Source organism: Anomaloglossus baeobatrachus, chromosome 6 (assembly GCF_048569485.1).
Source record: "Anomaloglossus baeobatrachus isolate aAnoBae1 chromosome 6, aAnoBae1.hap1, whole genome shotgun sequence".
In the NCBI taxonomy this organism is placed as follows: Eukaryota; Metazoa; Chordata; class Amphibia; order Anura; family Aromobatidae; genus Anomaloglossus; species Anomaloglossus baeobatrachus.
The window spans coordinates 490,450,910-490,466,837 of record NC_134358.1 but is presented as its reverse complement, the minus strand read 5'-3'; the positions used below and the strand labels follow the sequence as shown (position 1 = coordinate 490,466,837).

Here is a 15,928-nt window from a genome sequence, read left to right as displayed (position 1 = left end):
CTATTGCCTGGAAGGGCTCAAAAATGCAGTCAAAAATGAAAAAAGAATTGACATGCTGCATCTTCAAAAACGCAGCCAAGATGCAGCCAAAAAAAAAAGATGCACTGTGTGGACAGCAAAATAAAAATCTCGTAGACTTTGCTGGAGGAAGGAAATGCATGCATTTACGTGCATCTTTGTGACCTCAAAACGCACCAAAAGATGCCCTGTGTGAACATAGCCTTATGTAAATTAGGTTACTTGCGTTTTTATTGAATTTTTGTGTGGATTTTTTTAACGCTTTGTTTTTTTGTCTCTGTTTGGTGTGTCATGGTTTAAATAAAGCTGCTTTGTTTTTGATACTCCTTGGAATTTGGCTTTAATAAATCTTTATATGGACATTGTTAGGTGCAGATTATGTGTTTTTGCATTTCCCGCCATGGAAATGAATTTGAAACGCACGTGTGTTTTTTACCTGCGGATTTTCAGCACCTAATTCAAGTCTATGGGAAAACATGCAAAAAAAAAAAAAAAAAAAAACCTCTACACGTCCAAGAGAAATTGACACAAGCACCCGCATGTCAGTTTACACGGAGTATAAATGAAGGACAGCGGGCAGGAGATAACTAAAAAAATTCCATCTACTTTGCTGGAGCGGTAAGGCTCTGTTCACACATTGCGTTTTTGCTGCAGCAAAACCTGCTCTCTTGGGCAGTAAAAAAAAAAAAAAAAGCTGCATATTTTGCTGCGTTTTCAGTGTGTCATTTGTCTGCAGTACATGTTTAAATAAAGTTAGTTTCATTCACCATAAAAGCAGCAAAAACGAAGAAGAAAAAATGCTTTCAATGGTGAAAAAAAGCGGCAAAAACACAAAAAAACTGACATGCTGCTTCTTTAAAAAACAACAGTTTTCCATCTTATTCAGGAGGGAAAAAAAGCAATATGTGAGTGCACGAGATTTCTGCAATTTGGTACTATAAAAAGGAGCTTTTTATTTGCAAAAAAAAACCTCCAAAAAAAAAAAAACACACAGAAAAAAAGCAACATGTGAACATAGTCCAAGAAACTGCAGTTTTTGACAGTGAAAAAACGCAGTCAAAAACCTCACCAAAAGCTCATGGTGGGATCGTAGGTTTAGATTACTACTGGCTGCAGATGAGTTAACAGCGCAACACAGACACTATAAGAGGCAAAAGGTTGCTAAACTTTTATGACACCCCCATTGTAACAATGATTTGGAGCACAAGAAATATACATAAAAGTAACGAAAAATGACCTGAAGGTGCCCGTATACTTATAGTGAGCTTAGGCCATGTGCACACACTGCATTTTTTTAATGTGTTTTTGGGTGCAAATTTGTCACAAAACTTCATGTCACTATCCTTATACCTGCTCTGTAACATTATGTATATACAGTGTGTCCACCCATATCCAGTCCACCGCCATTAACTTGAGAACGGCGGCAGCTATGGGCCATAGAAGTGGTGTCTAGGTATAGTAAAGTAGCCATGCGCTAAGCAAGGATACCCTGCAACTTTGTAATTCACTTTTTTTCTCTATCTCGTTCCGTTTTCTAAATAAAAACGCTAACTCCGTTTTCCTCCAGGTGGCGCTATAGGTGGTTTAATTGCGTAGCGCATGGCTACTTTACTGTACCTAGACACCACTTGTATGTCTATAGCTGCCACCGTTCTCAAGTTAATGGCGATGGACAGAATATGGGTGGATACACTGTATAAAAATGGGTTAGGGGTCCACTTTTCTGGATAAATCCCCTTTAGTCCCGATGTACTCTGAAGGATTTCAACAAATCTGATAGTCTCAGGAACATTCAGATAATCCTGCAAATTGAGGCATCTCTCCTCTTCGTTTTATCACTAATCTATCAACAGCTTTTTGGCACCTAATCAGAGAGCTGCATAAAGGCCCCGTCACACTAAGCAACATCGCTAGCAACATCGCTGGTAACGAACAACCTTTTGTGACGTTGCTAGCGATGTTGCTGTGTGTGACATCCAGCAACAACCTGGCCCCTGCTGTGAGGTCGTTGGTTGTTGCTGAATGTCCTGGGCCATTTTTTAGTTGTTGCTGTCCCGCTGTGAAGCACAGATCGCTGTGTGTGACAGCGAGACAGCAACAACTAAATGTGCAGGCAGCAGGAGCCGGCTTCTGCGGAGGCTGGTAACCAATGTAAACATCGGGTAACCAAGAAGCCCTGTCCTTGGTTACCCGATATTTACCTTTGATACCAGCCTCCTCCGCTCTCACTGCCTGTGCTGCCGGCTCATGCTCTGTGCACATGTAGCTGCAGCACACATCAGGTAATTAACCCGATGTGTGCTGTAACTAGGAGAGCAAGGAGCCAGCGCTAAGCATTGTGCGCTACTCCCTGCTCTGTGCACATTTAGCTGCAGCACACATCGGGTTAATTAACCTGATGTGTGCTGTAACTAGGAGACTGGGGGCTGGTCACTGGTTGCTGGTGAGCTCACCAGCAACTCGTGTAGCCACGCTCCAGCGATCCCTGCCAGGTCAGGTTGCTGGTGGGATCGCTGGAGCGTCGCAGTGTGACAGCTCACCAGCAACCTCCTAGCAACTTACCAGCGATCCCTATCGTTGTTGGGATCGCTGGTAAGTTGCTTAGTGTGACTGGACCTTAACGCAGAGACAAAGATCCTGATTCCAGCGATGTGTCACTTACTACTGAAGACTGCTTGAAGTACATTTGATCTACAGGAAATTATCACTGGAAGAATTGTAAACCTGCTGCTATGTAGTCCTACATATTTAAGCGCCCTGCCCCCTGCTTTCTGCCTATGCACAGTGTACACAGAAAGCTTCCAATCAGTGGTGTGGGCGGGGTTATACACAGCTCAGCATTCAGAGAATTGGCAGATCTGCAGCAGAGAAAACAGGGATTTTATCAAAACTGCAATAAGCAGCCCAGTAAGTGATACATCGCTGGGATCACGGTCTCTGCCCCTACATCATGCTGCTCTCAGATGGGGGAGCAAAAGCCTGATGACAGATTCCCTTTAAGCTGATATTTTAGCAGAAGTCACAGAGTTTGGGAAGTGCAATTCCAAATGGAGCGGCGCTTTCTGTACATAATCCACATATTGTAACCACAACTGCACAGGAGTGTTGTGTGCACAACTCCAACCGCACCTCCATGAACACAGGGGGGGGCATCTTCATTGTGGCACATGGCGAGGCTGCCCGCCTGTACACAGGAGACTGGTTTCCTCTTACAGAGAATATTAGTGTGAGTCATCCATCTTTGACGTTACACCGTATATGACCTGAGATTACTGCCTGACACAGTGATGGAGAGAAGATATCCTGCCCAGTATCACACAAGGGATTTTCCAGCAATGATAAGCATGTAGCACTTACATAGGCCGAGGGAGCTGAGATACGAGGAGCTGTTTGACGGGGACATTAACCCCAATAGAATATCCAGAATAAAGCATTAATATATTGTGAACCCAGCCGCATACTGTACATAGGCTACAGCTGTCCTTACGTCTTGGCGGGCTAGACCTTTCTGAAACGTACACGGGGGTCTACAAATTAAAAAAAAAAAACCACACAACAGATCCAGCATAAAAACGGACAGCTCACTTGCATTTGGGTGCTGTTTTTTGGCTTAGTTTTGACGGATCCGTTTTTACTATGTCATCTGCCATTCAGCTCTGCTACACCCTTTTTGTATGTTTGTCACTGTGCTTCATATCTTGCATCAATAAATATCATATTCATATAGGAAGTCTGATCGCTTTCTTTCTTTGGTTTTGGTGTTGTTCTAGCGATTTTTCCATGGTCCTTATATACCACACTTTGGATTTATAATATACTGGTGTAACAATTCATATTTAATATTATAATGGTGTGGATGTTGAAAAGTAACTTTATGGCCGCTAACAGCAGACACAGACAGAGCCATGTAGCAGAGCTGAATGGCCGCTGACAGCAGACACAGACAGAGCCATGTAGCAGAGCTGAATGGCCGCTGACAGCAGACACAGACAGAGCCATGTAGCAGAGCTGAATGGCCGCTGACAGCAGACACAGACAGAGCCATGTAGCAGAGCTGAATGGCCGCTGACAGCAGACACAGACAGAGCCATGTAGCAGAGCTGAATAGCCGCTGACAGCAGACACAGACAGAGCCATGTAGCAGAGCTGAATAGCCGCTGACAGCAGACACAGACAGAGCCATGTAGCAGAGCTGAATAGCCGCTGACAGCAGACACAGACAGAGCCATGTAGCAGAGCTGAATGGCCGCTGACAGCAGAGACAGACAGAGCCGCACGATCAGAATGAAGTCGGATGAACTTCACCCGACTTCATTGTCATCCCGCGGCTCTGTCTGTGTGGCATGGCCCCTGATTTTCTGTCACCAGTGATGTTCTCACCGTTGCCCGCAAATCCCATGAGTGACCGCAGTGAGCCGCGCGATCAGCGGTGCAGTCACTGAGGTTACCTGCGGCCACAGCAGAAGTCCTCCCGCTGAGATCTGTGGCCGCGGGTAACCTGAGTGACGTCTTCGCTGATAGTGCGACTCACTTCAGTCGCTGCGGGGAGCTCACAGAGAGCGGTTGTGGTCTGTGACCGCTCTCTGTCAGCTTCTGATGTAGCACAGCTGAAAGAGTCATGAGACCTCTGTGGATTACGTCGGACATGGAAGGGAAATTGGGGACTTTAATAAAGTGGTGAAAGAGGTTGTTGTTTTTCGGCATTTATTACAAATAAAGGATTTTTTTTATGTAGGTCTTCATTTTCTTTAACTAACAGGTTAATCATGGAAGGTATCTTAGGGAGACATCAGCCATGATTAACCTAGGACTTAGTGGCAGCTATGGGCTGTTGCCATTAACTCCGTATTACCTCGATTGCCACCGCACCAGGGCAATTCGGGATGAGCCGGGTACAGTTCCGGGACTGTCACATATAATGGATGCGGCAATTCTGGGCGGCTGCTGGCTGATATTGTTAGGCTGGGGGGCTCCCCATAACGTGGACCTCCCCATCCTGAGAATACCAGCCTTCATCCGTATGGCTTTACCCTGGCTTGTATCTAAATTCGGGGGAACCGCACACAGTTTTTTTTTTTTAATTATTTATTTTACTTCATGATATAGACCTGCCCACTGGCAGCTGTGATTGGTTGCAGTGAGACAGCTGTCAATCATCGTGGGGGCGTGTCAGACTGCAACCAATCATAGGCGCCGGTGGGCAGGGAAAGCAAGGAATACGAGATTGAATAATGAGCGGCCGGCTTTTTCAAAAGTGGAGAAGCCGCCGCAGCAGTGTGAATGCCGTGCAGGTGATCGGGGATCGGTGAGTATGAGAGGGAGAGGGATAGACCGACATGGACAGACAGACAGAGAGAAAGACTGACCGACCGAGAGAGATTAGAAAAAAAAAAATGAAAAAAAATTAGCAAATCCAATAGTTAGCTAATGAAGAGAGACATAGATATATAGATCGATAGAGAGATAAATATAGATAGATTGATAGATGCATAGAAATATAATATATATACATATATAGGAAGTAAGCAAGATTAAGGAACTAAAATATATATAGATCGACAGTTTATTTTTAATTTTATAGAAATAAAAACAAATGGAAAGTTTGATAGAGATAGATGAATATTGTTAGATATAATGGTACATTATATATATATATATATGTATGAGAGAGAGAGAGAGAGAGAGAGAGAGAGAGAGAGAGAGAGAGAGAGAGAGAGAGAGAGAGAGAGAGAGAGAGAGAGAGAGAGAGAGAGAGAGAGAGAGATATATTATATACACACACACATTAACATTTCTATTTTCTATTTTACGCAATGTAATGTGAGGCCTTGTCACTAGGCCTCATGCAACACCATGATGTGTGCCTAGAAAGCACCTGAGGTGCCAGGGATGCCGAACAAATGTAGACCACTGCCAGGACTGGATGTGGAGCAGGACAGAGTGACACTAAGGCCTAAGCCACACGGCGAGAAAATTGGTGCGAGTGGAGTGCGAGACTCTTTATCTCGCAGCCATTCAAGTGTATAGGGCGAGAGAAACATCACACTGCACTCGCGGTACACCGGTGTAATGCCAGTGCAGAGCGAGAATCGCAATAGCCGGCTACGGAGCAGAGAGGAGGAGAAATCCCTCCCTCCCCTCCTCCGTGCTGGCCCGCCCCCCCACAGCTGAGGTCCGCTCGCACAGTCAGACTTCAGTCGCAGGGACACTAGCATGACACTCGGCTCCTGCTGTGCTGCCAGCGTGAGCCGAGTGTCATGCGAGCATCGCAGTAGTGCCCCGTGTGGCCTCAGCCCAACTGTTCAGCTCTAACCCTAATAAAAGTATTCACACATTATCCTCATTACCCCCACACAGAAATTCTTATCTGGGCTACAAAATTATGCAATGTTTAAGTTTGGGGGGGGGGGATTTTTCCAACTTTTTGAAAACTCTTCTAACAATGCTCTCTGTATTATAGATTTCCATGGACACCTGACCACACTCAATACCAGGTAATGGAGATCCCCTGATTACACTTGTGTTCCCATGATCAGGAGTAAACATTTACTTTGAATATAATCCTTGGCTGCTTCACAAGTCTATGGATTTAGGCCGGACACGACAAGTGAAGCATACACTGTGTGCAGAATTATTAGGCACATTTGTATTTTGATCACATGATACTTTTTTATCCATGTTGTCCTACTCCAAGCTGTATAGACTGAGAGCCAACTACCAATTAAGTAAATCAGGTGATGTGCATCTCTGTAATGAGGAGGGGTGCGGTGTAATGACATCAACACCCTATATAAGGGGTGCTTAATTATTAGGCAACTTCCTTTCCTTTGGCAAAATGGGTCAGAAGAGAGATTTGACGGGCTCTGAAAAGTCCAAAATTGTGAGATGTCTTGCAGAGAGATGCAGCAGTCTTGAAATACTCCAACTTCCAAAAATATTAAGCGTTGATATTTATGAGTCTTTTGATTTGATTGAGAACATAGTTGTTGATCAATAATAAAAAAAACCTCTGTATACTATTCCCTGTGTCGTGGCCCTCTGTATAGGAAAGCGCAGGACATAGTTCTCAGCTGAATTTTGGCCTATGGCAGAAGTTTGCCATAACCAGACGTGCAGAGAACCAAGAAACTCCCATCATCCCTCAGTAAATGATTCTGTGCCGCGATGCCTGATCTTCGGTATTAATGAGTTTGTCGCATCCCGGCCGCCGCCAGCAGAAAAGATCTTAGGATACATTTCTTAAGACTGACAGATATGACAATAGCGCGGCTGCTGGATTTCTTTATGTGACAGAGAAAATGCGACGGTGGGATATGAAGGCGAACCACGGGGGGCAGCGCATGGGCAAATTCCAGGGAGCCATTAACCTCTTCCTATCTGATCCCCCGCTTCATTTCACTATTCACGTAACGTTACCCACAACTATTCAGTGATAAAACCGGAACAATGACACACGGGTGGGAAGGGCGAGGCACTTCTTCATACCAATCCGGCCTATTCATAAATTAATGTCGGTGTCAGGACGGAGATCACAGGGATACGGAGAAGGGAGTGGGAGGAAAAGGAGACAGACTGGGTCAGAGAATAAGGGCCCGAGACGGGGGTGAATATAAAGCAGGCAGATAATACCAGGCTGCCGCCATCAGCCATCGCCACCTGTGGGGCAACCTATGGCAGCCGGGGTCTAACAATAGCTCCCGAGGACGCCATCTTACTACTCCTAATAGACCGCGCCAAAGTCCTGGTCCAGTACAGAGGCTGAAAACACAAACAGGCCAAATGGGGAATAAAATTGAAATTTCATAAATATTTAAAGTTTGGCCACTTTTGGAGTTTTTACACCAGTCCAGGCGAGCCACACACGCTTTGTGAAAAATGGGCGAGGGACAAGAGTGGGGGGGCTTCACCATAGTTAATATAATAAGAATATTTATTCATTTATATAGTGCTGTTAATTCCACAGCGCTTTACATACATTGGCAACACTGTCCCCATTGGGGCTCACAATCTAAGGTCCCTAAGGCTATGTCCGCACGTTGCGTTGGAGTACCTGCAGTTTATTCTGCACGTTTTCCTTCCCTTGGTTTTTGACCAAATGGCTTTTGACCATTTTTTAGCGCTAAAAACGCATGCGTTTTTACCGCGTTTTTAGTGCGTTTTTAGCGCTTTTTACCTGCGTTTTCACCTGCGTTTCTGCAGATGCGTTTTGTAGATCAAGACACTGAGAAATAAAGTTGAAATAGTCAAAAAGAATGAAAAAAGAGAAAAAAAATATAAAATTAACTTTTAATAAAAATATATGGGAAATTATCAATTTTAATGAAAAAATAGTGGTTATGCACATTTTAACAGAAAAATAGGTGAAGTTTATTATTTTTTAACATTTAAATTTTCGGTTATTGTGTGTGTGTAAAGGAACATTAGAACCCATTATTTTTTGGCCAGAAAAGCATGCGTTTTTGGAGCCAAAAACGCAGTTGAAAAGCAGGTAAAAAGCATGAAAAACGCAGGAATTGTGATTTTGGTTGCGTTTTGCCATTTCTCATTGACTCCAATGTTAAGGAAACGCTGCAGAAATGGCAAAAACAACTGACATGCTGCTTCTTTTTCAGCATGGTTTTTGACCACAAATATGCAAATTAAACGCTGCAGAAAAAAAAGCAAAGTGCAGACAGGATTTCTGCTTTTCCCATAGACTTTGCTGGAAAACAAAAACGCATGCGTTTTAGCGCAAAAACGCTGCTGCTAAAAACGCTGCAGAAACGCGGTAAAAAACGCAACGTGCGCACATAGCCTAACTGTATGTTTTTGGAGTGTTGGAAACCGGAGGAAACCCACGCAATCACGGGGAGAACATACAAACTCCTTGCAGATGGTGTCCTTGGTGGGATTTGAACCCAGGACCCCAGTGCTGCAAGACTGCAGTGCTAACCACTGAGCCACCACAAGACTGCAGTGCTAACCACTGAGCCACAGTGCCGCCCTGTTAATGACTCTGATGGTGTGAATTGTAACAGGAATGCACGTCAGACCATGACTGGAGTCAGTTTTTTACGGTTGCACATTTTTCAACCTCTAAGGCTATGTGCGCACTAGAAATGTCCTTTTTCTCAAGAAACTTTCTTGAGAGACATTCTGGGAGTTGAAGATTCCCGCACCTGCGGGAAAAAAAAACGCACCAAATCCGCGGTAAAAACCGCATGCGTTTTTACCGCGGATTTTCTGCAGGTTGTTCCTGACACATGCAAGTATAGAAATTCCGGGGGTATTCCGCAGGTAATAATGAACATGCTCATTTTCTCAAGAAAGTTTCTCGAGAAAATTTTCTCAAGAAATTTTCTTGAGAAAAATCTGCAGCGTGCACACAGCTATTTTTTTTACACATAGGTTTTGCTGGGAAATGTCTGCAGAAAGATTTCTAATCTTTCTCAAGAAATTTCCGCGGCAAATCCACGGGTAAAACGGTCTAGTGCGCACATAGCCTTAAAGAGTTTAGCCTTCTTACTCTGGTGCCCTCTTCATCAAGAATGACAGCGGTGCAGCTACAAGTTATATATGCTGCACAGTAAACGCCAAAAGTCTTATAAAGCACAATACAAAGGCGTAATTGCTGGGGGGTGGTTCACTATTTCCGCCCCACAAAAAGTTAGTACTCCCACAAAGGTGCCACCAAAATATACAATTAAATCACAGAGAAAAAATAAATTATAATCTCACACAGCGAGAGATGAAGAAACTGGGAAAAAATAAGGCTCTTTGAATAAGATGTTGGAGAATTTAAAAAAAAAAAAAAAAAAAAGATGACATTTGGTCTTTAAAATGGTTTTCTTGTTTCGGAAAATGCCTGTGTCAAGTTTGTTATAAAAATGGTGAACAATAAGGATAAAAAAAAAAAAAAACAATCCGGTTCAATGCTGCGCTAGAAACCACATGTCCGTCACACAAGAAACAATAGAAACAATTGTTTCTTGTGTCCTGATGAAGAAGACTGATATGTCTTTGAAACGCGTTGGCCTGCAGAAATAAAGAAAAGGTTTTTAATACACATCCTTGAATTCATGTGGTTTCTAGCGCAGCATTGAACCGGATTCTTTTTTTATCCTTATTGTTCACCATTTTTTTCGGGGCTGCTGCTGACCACTTTTGATATATGTGCTTCAAGGAGTTGTGCCGGTCACAACTTCAACAGGTGAGTGTCCCTTTGGCACCTGATTTGTAAAATCTCATACCTGGTAAGACCCTATGTGCGCTTTTTTTTTTCCACAGCCAAATAAGTTTGTTATGAAGAAATATCGTGTGCTTGACCCACCCTCCCTGGGTCCAGTGCCAAGTTTCCACTGCTGCTCCCGCTGTCTATTATTGTCAGCAGCGCTGATGTCACTTCGACAGCGCTGCAGCCAGTCAGTGAGCTCAGCACTTTTTCTTTTTTTATTTTTATATAGCGCTAACATATTTCACAGCGCTTTACATACATCAGGAACACTGTCCCCATTGGGGCTCACAATCTAAATTCCCTATCTGTATGTTTTTTGGAGTGTGGGAGGAAACCAGAGTACCCGGAGGAAACCCTCGCAAACACGGGGAGAACATACAAACTCCTTGCAGATGGTGCCCTTGGTGGGATTTGAACCCAGGACCCCAGCGCTGCAAGGCTGCAGTGCTAACCACTGAGCTACCGTGCTTGCTCTGTTTACACAGTCTGCTGAGCTTCCCGATTGGCTGCAGCACTGTTAATGTCAGCGCTGCAGACAATAACCGACACTGGGAAAAGTGGCAGAGACTCAGCGCAGGAGCAAAGAATGTAGAGTAAACAATTGGTAGCTGGGGGACAAGGATTTTCTGAAAAAAATGGAAAACCTCTTTAAGGTCAAAATAAGCCTGGTCCTTAAAGGGTAAATGGAGTCAATAGGGGCTTCTGTCAGACTTTCTGGACATTTGGGTTATATGAAAGGTGTCGCCTGCACCGCCAGTCTTCTTGGCGCAAAAAAAAAAAAAAAAATCTCAGTGGACTTTTTTCTTTTTAAGTCAATGGAATTTGTCAAAATTTCCTGGTGCCTGATCAAAACTCTGATCCAGCAGAGCTGCCTGGCCCCGGTGTAGACGTCGTGTTAATACCCAAGACCTGGCAGCACGGACACACCGTTTAGCACAATTGATTGATTTTAACTATTGACTGACTGGTGCGGTTCACAATATTGCATACAGCGCAATGTATTACTTAGGACTACAGCTGTAACATCAATTAGTTGTGCTACAAAAAGTCTTCATGTAGCTCGTGCCGGCAACAGAACATACAACCGGGGATACTCGGCAGATTGATACATACTATAGATCACAAAAGTGAGTACACCCCTGACATTTTAGGAAAATATTTTATATCTTCTCTTGGGACAACACTGAACATCTGACCCTGTGATATAATGTAAAGTAGTCAGTGTGCAGCTTGTATAACAGGGTAAATGTGGTGCCCTCTAAATAACAACACACAGACATTAATGTATAACCGATGGCAAGAAAAGTGAGTACACCTCTAAGTGACAATGGCCAAATTGTGCCTAAAGTGTTAATATATTGTGTGGCCACCATTATTTTCAAGCACTGCCTTAACTCTCTGGGAATGGAGTTCACTAGATCTTCACAGGAGCCACTGGATCCCCTTCTATCCTCCATGGCGACATAACGGAGCTGGTGGATGTTAGACATCTTGCGCTCCTCCACCTTCCATTTGAGGATGTCGCAGATGCACCATAGGGTTTAGGTCTGGAGACGCTTGGCCAGTCCAGAGCATTTACCCTCAGTATCTTTAGCAATGCAGGTTTGGGGTCATTATGTTGGAATACGAGGAGATTGATCATGCTCTGCTTCAGTATGTCACAGTACATGTTGGCATTCATGGTTCCCTCAGTGACCTGTAGCTGCCCACTGTAAGCACCACTCATGCAGCCCCAAACCATGAAACTCCTACCACCATGCTTGACTGTAGGCAGGACACACTTGTCTTTGTGCTCCTCACCTAGTTGCCGCCACACATGCTTGACACCAAATAAGTTTATCTTTGTTTTATCATTCCACAGGACTTGGTTCCAGAAACGCATATCCTTAGTCGGCTTGTCTTCAGCAAACTGTTTGCGGGCTTTCTTGTGCATCATCTTTAGAAGATGCTTCCTTCTGAGACGACAGCCATACAGTGCAATATCAATCCATGTGTGGAGTATGCGCTAAGCACTGTGAGGCTGCCCCCCCTCCCTCCCCGCTCCTGTAACCTCTGCACCAATGCTGGCAATCTTCTTATAGCCTAGGCCATCTTTATGTAGAGCAGCAATTTATTTTTTTTCAGATCCTCAGAGAATTCTTTGCCATGAGGAGCCATGCTGAACTTCCAGTGACCAGTATGAGAGAGTGTGAAAAATAACACCAAATGTAACACCCTGCTCCTCATTCACATCTGAGACCTTGTAACACTAATGAGTTACATGACAATGGGGAGGGAAAAATGCTAATTGGGCATAGTTTGGCCATTTTCACTTAGGGGTGTACTCATTTTTGTTGCCAGCGGTTTTGACATTAATGGCTGTGATGAGTTATTTACACTATTATACCAGCTGTACACGGACTACTTTATAATGTAGCAAAGTATCATATCTTCAGTGTTGTCCCATGAAAAGTTAAATATTTAAAAAAAATGTAAGGGGTGTACTCACTTTTGTGATATACTGTAGATTTGTGGAAAAATGTAATATGACCTGTAGTTTATTAACTACATTCCCTACTCTTTCCTTACTTAGGAGTCCAGTGGGCGGTCCTAATTAATGATTGACAGCCTTTCCTGTATGATCATGCAGACAGCCATCAGTCACTGATTAGGACCGCCCACTGGACTCCTCAGAATGAAGAGAGTAAGGAATGTAGACTTCTGTAAAACACCCATGTAACCTGGTCACAGACCTTCCGGGAGACAAATAATGGACAGTAGGTTATGTGGGGGTCCAAACAAACACAAGCATATCCCCCTGGAGTTAGAAAACCCCGACAGCCCCCGCTTGAAGGGTCAGATTTAGCCAAGTGAATGTAAAGCAATTACCACCCAACAGTCTTTTTCTGATGAGTGGTTTAGTTTATTGTGGTTGATCATCATTTCACCCCTTCTGTAAGGGAAAGCAGCGCTCCACGCACGGTCTTCCTGGAGGGATTGTGCCTTTATAAAAAAGCCAATCTAAGCATATTGAGCTGCAGTGTAAAGTATAGGGGAGGGACAAGGGGAATGATAATTAACAGGTAAGGAGCAAGCAATAATTGATAGAGTAATCATTAACTAAACACAACTACAACATGACAACGATAAAAAGCAGAATGAACAGAAACATACAATATATTATTAGACCAATCTTACACCAAAATTTACTATCAGGTAGGACTCTCCTCCTGGTATGAGGGCATATACCTCACACGGGTCTATACCCATGTGCCCAACACAGAAAGATGATCGGGCTGTGATATCACTAACCCACGATACGACAGCACGAAGCATCCACTGCCGTTATATAGCGGTGACACACAGTGACCACAGGACCAGACAATGATGACCACCAGTGAGGTCCAGGGCAGCCCATAACACATCACCACCACAAAGGGCACAGTCATCAAGGTCTAAACCCAATGGATTTTTGCCTACAATTTCCAAGTGATTTTGCCATCACAAACTGCGGTAAGTCACGTGACAGCAGCCTGCGTGAATCACTCTGTAATTTGGTTCTTTTTAAAGCCAAATCTAAAATATTCAGTGGTCAGAAAATATTAAATCTGAGCCTATGCCCAACAGCGGGCGCTGCATTCAGCAGGTGATAGTGCTGGACTGTCAGCTCCATGGGAAAACCAGAGGACTGACACAAAATTCTATAGAAGAGAGCAGAGCAGAAAGAGACGAGAGGAGAGAAAAAAAAAAAAAGAAGGAGCAGAGAGAAAAAAAGGAAGAAGGAGCAGAGAGAAAAAAAGGAAGAAGGAGCAGAGAGAAAAAAAGGAAGAAGGAGCAGAGAGAAAAAAAGGAAGAAGGAGCAGAGAGAAAAAAAGGAAGAAGGAGCAGAGAGAAAAAAAGGAAGAAGGAGCAGAGAGAAAAAGGGAAGAAGGAGCAGAGAGAAAAAGGAGCAGAGGAAAGAATACAAAAGCAAAGAGCAGAGCGGGAGCAGAAAGAAAAAAAAAGAGCGAGAATAGACAGCGAGAAAATAGAAAGCGAGAAGAGAGGGCAAGAGTAGAGAAAATAAAAAGAATAGATACAGAGAATAAATAGAGAAAGGAGAGAAGAGAGCAGGTAGAGAATAGAACACATGAGCTCAGTAATGACACTAGGTACACAGCAGACATTAGACAGGTGGACACCCGGCCCCCAGCACCGGGCACACTCCTGCACGGCCCATCCCGCAGCTCTGCCCCGTCCCCTCAGCAGGCGGGCTGGGTCCACACTGCTGTGCCTGGAGCCGGCACATTATCCGGCCCGTGATCAGTGACAGATGGCGGCGCCGCTGATCGCCGGGATGGACTGAGATCTGCTGATAGTAGTGGTGGTGTCAGGTCGGGGATCTCGGATGAGCAGGCCATGCCGCCCCTGCACACACCGCCCCCTGCACACACCGGAGCCGACACTCACCGATCACCTCCTTCAGCTCATAGTCGTCCCGGTTGATGGACCATGGCAGGGCGCTGGGGTCCGGCTCAGTCATGACTGTCGCCTCCGTAGAGGGGGGATTATTCCGAGCTGATTACCGGGCTCAGCAGCTCTCACTGTCTGTGAATGCAGAAGGGTAATGATCCGGAAGATGTCTGGAGAAGAACCGGTGACAGTGATTACCGGAGGTCGCCGCTCGGTGCTCGCCCCCTCCCCGGTGTCACACTCTCACTTCTGCACTCCACACATTGCCAAACTTTGCCTTTCCCCTGCCCGGCCTGCCGTGCCCAGGGCCGCATGACGTCACTACGCGCCGGCGTCCGCTCCAGGCAGCCATCTTGCGTGTGGCAGTCCTGAAGGAGGCTGAACACCTTCCCAGCAGTGGCTGCTCTATGAATAGTCAGTCAGTCAGTTCGACAAACTTAATGGATAACGAACTGCTCATTTTAGGACTCCTTGTAGTTTTGAATGCCGCCATTTACTTTAACATATCATGTATGGAAAGCAAGGAAACACAAGAAAAATCAGAACTTTGTAAAAATAAAATAAAATGTGTCTTGCAAAACAAATGTTTGTATTGTAATCATTTTGGGGGGCAAGTAAGGTACTTTGATAGTTTTTATTGAACATTTTGAGGGAGGTGACCAAAAATTGGCAATTTTGCCATCTCAATTTTCAGTAAATTTACAGCATTTAACATATGGTTTAATTTTTTGTTTGCTTTTTTTTTTTTTTATTTCCTTATTTTAAAGGGAACCTGTCACCAGATTTGGGGCCTATAAGCTGCGGCCACCACCAATGGGCTCTTATATACAATATTCTAACATACTGTATACAAGAGCCCAGGCCACTGTGTAGAACGTTAAAATAACTTTATAATACTCACCTAAACGGTTACTGCGGTAGAGTTGGGTCATATGTGCATCTCCATTCTCCGATGCCGGTGCTTCCTCTTTTGGTCATCTTTCTGCTGAAGCCGGGGTGCATGACGCGTCCTACATCATCCACACAAGTTGGCATTGAGGTCCTGAGCAGACGAGTGTGTATGACGTAGGATGCGTCATGCACACAGGCTTCAGAAGGAGGACAAAGATGGCCGAAAGAGTAGGCGCCGGCAGCGGAGAACGAAAACGCCCATATGACCCAACTCTACCGCAGCAACTGTTTTAGGTAAGTATTATAAAGTGCTTCAGAAGTCAATTTGGCCTGGATTTAAGGGCATATAGCTATATGTTGATACCTAGGCTGGAC

At 44.5% G+C, this 15,928-nt stretch overlaps 1 protein-coding gene across 1 annotated transcript in view; it reads right to left on the bottom strand.

Annotated features, from left to right (window-relative positions):
* OXSR1 (oxidative stress responsive kinase 1) overlaps positions 1–14,982 on the bottom strand; it is a 158,639-nt gene extending 143,657 nt beyond the window's left edge. The window contains exon 1 of the mRNA XM_075315401.1: positions 14,660–14,982. Coding sequence (XP_075171516.1) covers positions 14,660–14,732 — 73 coding nt within the window. The 5' untranslated portion in view covers positions 14,733–14,982. The remainder of the gene's footprint in view (positions 1–14,659) is intronic.
* Positions 14,983–15,928: the final 946 nt, after the last annotated feature.